General features: G+C 35.6%; 1 protein-coding gene across 1 annotated transcript; it reads right to left on the bottom strand.

Annotated features, from left to right (window-relative positions):
- Positions 1-299: 299 nt before the first annotated feature.
- LOC135714991 (uncharacterized) lies at positions 300-7,988 on the bottom strand. The gene has a single exon (XM_065238393.1). It carries the CDS (start codon positions 7,950-7,952, stop codon positions 1,485-1,487), a length of 6,468 nt encoding a protein of 2,155 aa, XP_065094465.1. The 5' UTR covers positions 7,953-7,988; the 3' UTR covers positions 300-1,484.
- Between the last annotated feature and the right edge of the window lie 291 nt (positions 7,989-8,279).

Here is an 8,279-nt window from a genome sequence, read left to right as displayed (position 1 = left end):
TCATGTTTCTCCATCGGCAATCGCCCAAACTAAAAGCAGCTCCATCTTGTACTGTAATCATGGATGGCACAAGGGTTGAGTGGTCTGCCGAAGTAACCTATCTCGGGATGTTGTTTGATGAAAAGCTCCTATTTCGCTCACATGTGGAGAAAACCGTAATCAAGTGTTCCGCCTTGGTTAGGTGTCTGTATCTGCTGATTAGCCGTAGATCCCGCCTCTCAAGGGTAAACAAACTGGCTGTCTACAAACAAATTATAGCACCTGCGATCCTCTACGCAGCTCCGGTGTGGTAATCATGTGCAAAGACTCACAGGAACAAAATTCAGGTCACTCAGAATAGAGTGCTGAGGATGGTTCTTGATCGTCCTTTTGACACTAGAATAACAAATTTACACGAAGAGGCAGGCATTGCCAAAATAGATTCCAGAATTAACAAAATTAAGACTAAATTTTCACAAAAATGTATTTTATCAGAACATGCTCTAATAAGCAATTTGTATATAGTAGATTAGGTGTATATAGTAGTTGTAGGTTAGTTGTAGTTGTAAATAGTAGTCATAAATAGTCATTCTCTAAAACAGACCTGATAGGACTAGGAACTGTAATTAATAATAATTGAAATTTCAAAGGAACTAAAGTTGAAAAGACGCATATGTGTCACTTGATAAGTTGTACATGTAAACCACACAAATTCAAGAAATATAGATCATTTAAAGTCAAAGTTTTGCACTGCACTGTCTTCTGTGAACAATGAACGGAAAACATATTATGCGTAGTTTCCGTTAGATGTCACCGCAAACAACAGCAGTGACATCTGATGGAAAATGAATGCAGAAGCCTGACAAAATGATTAATTAAAAACTGTTTGTCTGGCCCGCATCTCAACTAGATACTATTCCTACAATCTGTTGGAGAAGATGTTCGGTTTGAGTAAGTATTATTTTTTAGACAATGATATTGCAGTCCAAAGACATAATCAATTCGTCGTAAAGATGCAAGTTGTCTTTTTTCTCACTATATCTCTAATAAGAATGTTAATAAGCATTAAAGAGTAAAAGTGTATTTTATTGAATTATTATATCTCGAAACAATAATTTACCCATGAATCAAGGATGTATAATCTACAGCTAGTAAAAACACCTTCTTAGAGACGTTGGTAGTGTTAAAATTAATCGATTATTTGATTAATCGATTATTTCACGCAGATTAATCGGTGTTGACTACAATCAATAAAAAAAAAACTAATCGATTAGTAAATAATCGATTAGTTGGGAAAATCGGACATCACTACACGTAGGATCTATTCGTGGTATAGCACAAGCACAATTTTACACTTAATTAATCGAATATTTATCACAGCACTGCCATGACGTTCGCCTTTACAAATACCAAATAAAAAGTAATCTAATCGAAACCATCAAATATGATTACAGACCGATTAGCGTTGCTTTCTAGATTGTTTTTCAATATTGTGATCTCTTTCATCATGATGCAGAAGGACCAAGGAGAAGTTTAGCTATTTCTAAATGCCCATTTTTACTTGCATAGTGGAGAGGTGTTCTATTATTTTCATCCTGATGATCCACATTTGCAGATCGATCGAGGAGAAGTTTAGCAATTTCTAAATGCCCATTTTTACTTGCATAGTGGAGAGGTGTTTTTTTATTTTCATCCTGATGATCCACATTGACAAATTCATTGAGGAGAAGTTCAGCAATTTCAAGATGCCCATTTTCACTTGCATAGTGGAGAGATGTTCTTTTTTCTTCATCCTGATGATCTACATTGGCAGATCTATCGAGAAGAAGTTTAGCAATGGCTAGATGCCCATTTACACTTGCATAGTGGAGAGGTGTTTTTTTATTTTCATCCTGATGATCCACATTTGCGGAACTATCGAGAAGAAGTTTAGCAACTTCTAGATGCCCATTTACACTTGCATAGTGGAGAGGTGTTTTTTTATTTTCATCCTGATGATCCACATTTGCGGAACCATCGAGAAGAAGTTTAGCAACTTCTAGATGCCCATTTTCACTTGCATAGTGGAGAGGTGTTTTTTTATTTTCATCCTGATGATCCACATTTGCAGAACCATCGAGAAGAACTTTAGCAATTTCTAGATGCCTATTTTCACTTGCATAGTAGAGAGGAGTTCTTTTTTCTTCATCCTGACGATCCACATTTGCAGATCTATAGAGGAGAAGTTTAGCAATTTCAAGATGCCCGTTTTCACTTGCATAGTGAAGAGGTGTTCTATTATTTTCATCGTGATGATCCACATTTGCAGATCTATCGAGAAGAAGTTCAACAATTTCTAAATGTCCATTTTCACTTGCATAATGGAGTGGTGTTTTTTTATTTTCATCCTGATGATCCACATTTGCAGATCTATCGAGAAGAAGTTTAACAATTTCTAAATGCCCATTTTCACTTGCATGGTGGAGAGGTGTTCTTTTTTCTTCATCCTGATGATCCACATTTGCAGATCTATCGAGAAGAAGTTCAACAATTTTTAAATGTCCATTTTCACTTGCATAATGGAGTGGTGTTTTTTTATTTTCATCCTGATGATCCACATTTGCAGATCTATCGAGAAGAAGTTTAGCAATGTCAAGATGTCCATTTTCACTTGCATAATGGAGAGGTGTTTTTTTATTTTCATCCTGATGATCCACATTTGCAGATCTATCGAGAAGAAGTTTAGCAATGGCTAGATGCCCATTTTTACTTGCATAGTGGAGAGGTGTTTTTTTATTTTCATCCTGATGATCCACATTGACAAATTCATTGAGGAGAAGTTCAGCAATTTCAAGATGCCCATTTTCACTTGCATAGTGGAGAGATGTTCTTTTTTCTTCATCCTGATGATCTACATTGGCAGATCTATCGAGAAGAAGTTTAGCAATGGCTAGATGCCCATTTACACTTGCATAGTGGAGAGGTGTTCTTTTATTTTCATCCTGATGATCCACATTTGCAGAACCATCGAGAAGAACTTTAGCAATTTCTAGATGCCTATTTTCACTTGCATAGTAGAGAGGAGTTCTTTTTTCTTCATCCTGACGATCCACATTTGCAGATCTATAGAGGAGAAGTTTAGCAATTTCAAGATGCCCGTTTTCACTTGCATAGTGAAGAGGTGTTCTATTATTTTCATCGTGATGATCCACATTTGCAGATCTATCGAGAAGAAGTTCAACAATTTCTAAATGTCCATTTTCACTTGCATAATGGAGAGGTGTTTTTTTATTTTCATCCTGATGATCCACATTTGCAGATCTATCGAGAAGAAGTTTAACAATTTCTAAATGCCCATTTTCACTTGCATAGTGGAGAGGTGTTCTTTTTTCTTCATCCTGATGATCCACATTTGCAGATCTATCGAGAAGAAGTTCAACAATTTTTAAATGTCCATTTTCACTTGCATAATGGAGTGGTGTTTTTTTATTTTCATCCTGATGATCCACATTTGCAGATCTATCGAGAAGAAGTTTAGCAATGTCAAGATGTCCATTTTCACTTGCATAATGGAGAGGTGTTTTTTTATTTTCATCCTGATGATCCACATTTGCAGATCTATCGAGAAGAAGTTTAGCAATGTCAAGATGCCCATTTTCACTTGCATAGTAGAGAGGTGTTCTATTATTTTTATCCTGATGATCCACATCTGCAGATCTTTCGAGGAGGAGTTTAGTAATTTCTAAGTGCCCAGTTTTACTTGCATAGTGGAGAGGTGTTCTTTTTTCTTCATCCTGAAGATTCACATATGAAGATCTATCGAGAAGAAGTTCAACAATTTCTAAATGTCCATTTTCACTTGCATAATGGAGAGGTGTTTTTTTATTTTCATCCTGATGATCCACATTTGCAGATCGATCGAGGAGAAGTTTAGCAATTTCTAAATGCCCATTTACACTTGCATAGTGGAGAGGTGTTTTTTTATTTTCATCCTGATGATCCACATTTGCGGAACTATCGAGAAGAAGTTTAGCAACTTCTAGATGCCCATTTTCACTTGCATAGTGGAGGGGAGTTCTATTATTTTCATCCTGATGATCCACATTTGCAGATCGATCGAGGAAAAGTTTAGCAATTTCTAAATGCCCATTTTTACTTGCATAGTGGAGAGGTGTTTTTTTATTTTCATCCTGATGATCCACATTGACAAATTCATTGAGGAGAAGTTCAGCAATTTCAAGATGCCCATTTTCACTTGCATAGTGGAGAGATGTTCTTTTTTCTTCATCCTGATGATCTACATTGGCAGATCTATCGAGAAGAAGTTTAGCAATGGCTAGATGCCCATTTACAATTGCATAGTGGAGAGGTGTTTTTTTATTTTCATCCTGATGATCCACATTTGCGGAACCATCGAGAAGAAGTTTAGCAACTTCTAGATGCCCATTTTCACTTGCATAGTGGAGAGGTGTTCTTTTTACTTCATCCTGATGATCCACATTTGCAGATCGATCGAGAAGAAGTTTAATAATTTCTAAATGCCTATTTTCACTTGCATAATGGAGAGGTGTTTTTTTATTTTCATCCTGATGATACACATTTGCAGATCTATCGAGAAGAAGTTTAACCATTTCTAAATGCCCATTTTCACTTGCATAGTGAAGAGGTGTTCTATTATTTTCATCGTGATGATCCACATTTGCAGATCTATCAAGAAGAAGTTCAACAATTTCTAAATGCCCATTTTCACTTGCATAGTGGAGAGGTGTTCTTTTTACTTCATCCTGATGATCCACATTTGCAGATCTATCGAGAAGAAGTTTAACCATTTCTAAATGCCCATTTTCACTTGCATAGTGAAGAGGTGTTCTATTATTTTCATCGTGATGATCCACATTTGCAGATCTATCGAGAAGAAGTTTAACAATTTCTAAATGCCCATTTCCACTTGCATAGTGGAGAGGTGTTCTATTATTTTTATCCTCATGATCCACATTTGCAGATCGATCGAGAAGAAGTTTAATAATTTCTAAATGCCTATTTTCACTTGCATAATTGAGAGGTGTTTTTTTATTTTCATCCTGATGATCCACATTTGCAGATCTATCGAGAAGAAGTTTAACAATTTCTAAATGCCCATTTCCACTTGCATAGTGGAGAGGTGTTCTATTATTTTTATCCTGATGATCCACATCTGCAGATCTTTCGAGGAGGAGTTTAGTAATTTCTAAGTGACCATTTTCACTTGCATAGTGGAGAGGTGTTCTTTTTTCTTCATCCTGAAGATTCACATATGAAGATCTATCGAGGAGAAGTTTAGCAATTTCAAGATGTCCTTTTTTACTTGCAATGTGCAGAGGACTTGTATTGAGGTGTTTATCATAACCATGAAATATCTCAAAATGGGCGATCAGATTAGCATCGATGCCATAAACAAGTAGAAATAAAACCAGCTCAGAATTACCAGCATACGTCGCAGTGTGTAATAAAGATCCATATTTTTCGTGTTTTCTAGTTTTGAAATCATTCTTTTGTAGCAGTTCCCTTAACACTTTTAATGAACTTGCTTCACATGCCCAGAATGCAACCTCAGCTTTTTTTTTACAAATATCGCTCAGAACAATCATTTGCTCTGATTGTTGTGAATACTGTTCTTCAGTTAGCTTAAAAAAAAATCTTCGGACTGTTTCATGATCCACAAGTGTTTCGTACAAAATTGCTTTGCAGTTTTGGATATAATCATATATATACATCGCAGCAAAAAATTTGGCAAAGGATAAGTGTATGAATCTAATATTGCCATCGGAAATATTAAATAGAGGAGAGCGCTCTTTTCCTTTTTTGATTCTTATTTGGAGGTCATTGTAAAGTTTTTCGTGTTCAGCCGATGTGATTACTTTCTGATGGCTATGCCAAATAATCTGATGGCAGGCAACTATTTGATGCTCAATAATAAAGTATTTCAACTGACGCTTCTCTTCTTCATTACTTTGCATGTCAAAATTTTGGTAGGCATCTTGGTATCTATTTTTCTTCCATTTTATTTGAAACGAAAACTGCACAAACTTTTTAAACAATGAGACAACATTAAAATTTTTTGCCGCGAAAATATATTGTACACGTTTATATGGAACAGTATTTACATATTGTTGGAAATCATCAGAATATGCTTCCGCCAACAATCGAATCATAAGTGGATTTCCAAAGAATTCATACTCATCGCTTGTTATGTCCGAGTATATTTTTTCGAGCAATTGAGTTGAATAAATTTTAAATTCCATTGAATCATCGGAAGCTTTCCATGAATTTTTCAAAAACATCATTTGTGCATCTTTTTCAAATGGAATCAATCTGATTGCCCCTATTCTAAAAGTTGTTTCAAGAATACATTTGACATGATATCTTCCACTTACAATCACTCGATTATTCTTCTTTGACAATATTTGCTTAAACATGGCGATTGCCTCGTCATGAAAAGTGATCTCATCGAACCCATCAAATATGATTATAGACCGATTTGCGTTGCTTTCTAGATTGTTTTTTAATATTGTCAAGCTTGTTTTTGAAAGAGTCGGTTTAAGAATTGTGTAAACCGTTTCTAAGTTTTCACAGCCCGTTTTGAGCATTTCCTGTAGGTTATTCAAATATATCAAGAACACATCAATATCGGATTTCTTTTGAACTTCGAAGGCAATGTATTGGAGGATAGTTGTTTTTCCCATACCAGGCTCTCCGATGAAGAGAGAAAATTTGCTCTCTTCTGGGTCGTCTATTAATCGTTTGATGAAATCATGGTCGCTTACAATATGATTATTTGCAATTAATTTTCTTCCTATGTACTCGCTTTCACGTTGTGATAAATTATGACTCAGTTCTTCCGTTATGTCTTTGACACACTTACGTCCCTCGGCTCCAGTTAAGTAAATCTTTTGTGTATGCTTGTCACTACTAAGATTGATCCAATCTTTAAAACATTGATAAAATTTAAAGAAAGGCAGCTCTAATTGTGCTTTGCCAAGATTGTCCGGTAGAATCCAAGTTCTCATCCATGAGCGAAGATCATCCTTGACGGTTGTCATTAGATCATTTGGTTGGTCTACACAGAAAGTTAGATGCTGAAAGAACTTGCTCACGCGTTCTTCATTTATATATAGAGGTAGTTGTGTGTCCCTAGATTTACCTTTCATCAGATTTTGAATCGCTTGATTTGTTTCTATGTTTACCGTTGATTTTTTATGAATCTTATTTCGTAGCTCATTGTACAACCATAGATGGGAGGTATTGACCTGATGGTTTAAGAAATTATCGGTGAACTTTAGATTTCCACATGAAACTGTCAGGATCTTCTGCAATTGTGTTTTGTACTTTGTCAGTATGTCCGAAACTTTTCCACTTTTGAAGAGTTCAATGATTGCATCCCTAATGGCAGTTATTTCGGTGTTCAGCAAATTCAGTAATTCTTCAATGTTATCCTCTTTTGGTCTGAATCTTATGTAGCAATTGTCGGATTTAGCTAACTTCATTATTGGGTTCACTTCACTTTGTTCACAGATCTCGATGTCCACCAATTCCTTAAGCTTTTCATCGCTAACGTCTAATGATTTATTGGTTAGGATAAAAAATCGTTTCTTATACTTCTTGAATACATCTTTTTGAATGACATCTAAATATGACTGTATGTACTTCACAAGAGCAAAATCTTGATTATCCTTGAACATCTTCGGAAAAAAATTGTCGAACGATAATGGTTTTGTATCACCTGAGCTGCCTTTGTGTTTGGTTTGAATTAACCACATTTCCTCCTGTTCTTCGAAAATTATGACTACGCCATCAAATTTTCCAGCGTCCTTCATTTCTGAGGCAAGTTTGAATTCTGATTTCCCGAAAGATGCTCGCTCAAACAGCACCAACGTTAAATCTTCTTTGTATTTGTTGCCATGATTTCCAGTATTGCCACCCCATGCATAGGCCAATGGGTCCTTGGTGGGCTCCATTATTTCCCTAGAAAGAAAAGAATAATCTATTAGTAACATTTATCATAAGTATTTCATGTCTATTCGTTCAAAATAATCTGGACATTGCTCTTATATAGATATAAAAAGCATTCTACAGTGTTAGATCTGGTGTTCCTCAGGGTAGCATATTTGGGACGATATTGTAACAAATTTCACTTCGGATCTCCCTGATTTGCCTCAGAGTTGCAGGCATTTCCACTATAGGAAGAAATCTTCGTGTTATTTGCAGCATACTGCAGAAAAGTTTAGATATTGTCTCTTCTTATTTACAAAAATGGAAAATTTCTCCCAACGCTTCCAAAACCT

This window comes from Ochlerotatus camptorhynchus, unplaced genomic scaffold (assembly GCF_037179485.1).
Source record: "Ochlerotatus camptorhynchus isolate MF236.1 unplaced genomic scaffold, CSIRO-AGI_Acam_v1.1 ptg000772l, whole genome shotgun sequence".
In the NCBI taxonomy this organism is placed as follows: domain Eukaryota; kingdom Metazoa; phylum Arthropoda; class Insecta; order Diptera; family Culicidae; genus Ochlerotatus; species Ochlerotatus camptorhynchus.
Note: the sequence above shows the minus strand (reverse complement) of the source record. Positions and strands in the feature narration are given on the sequence as shown.

What these genes read in the sequence shown, in the direction of transcription:
- LOC135714991 (XM_065238393.1), bottom strand. Translation starts at nt 7,952, where the DNA reads ATGGAGCCCACCAAGGACCCATTGGCCTATGCATGGGGTGGCAATACT.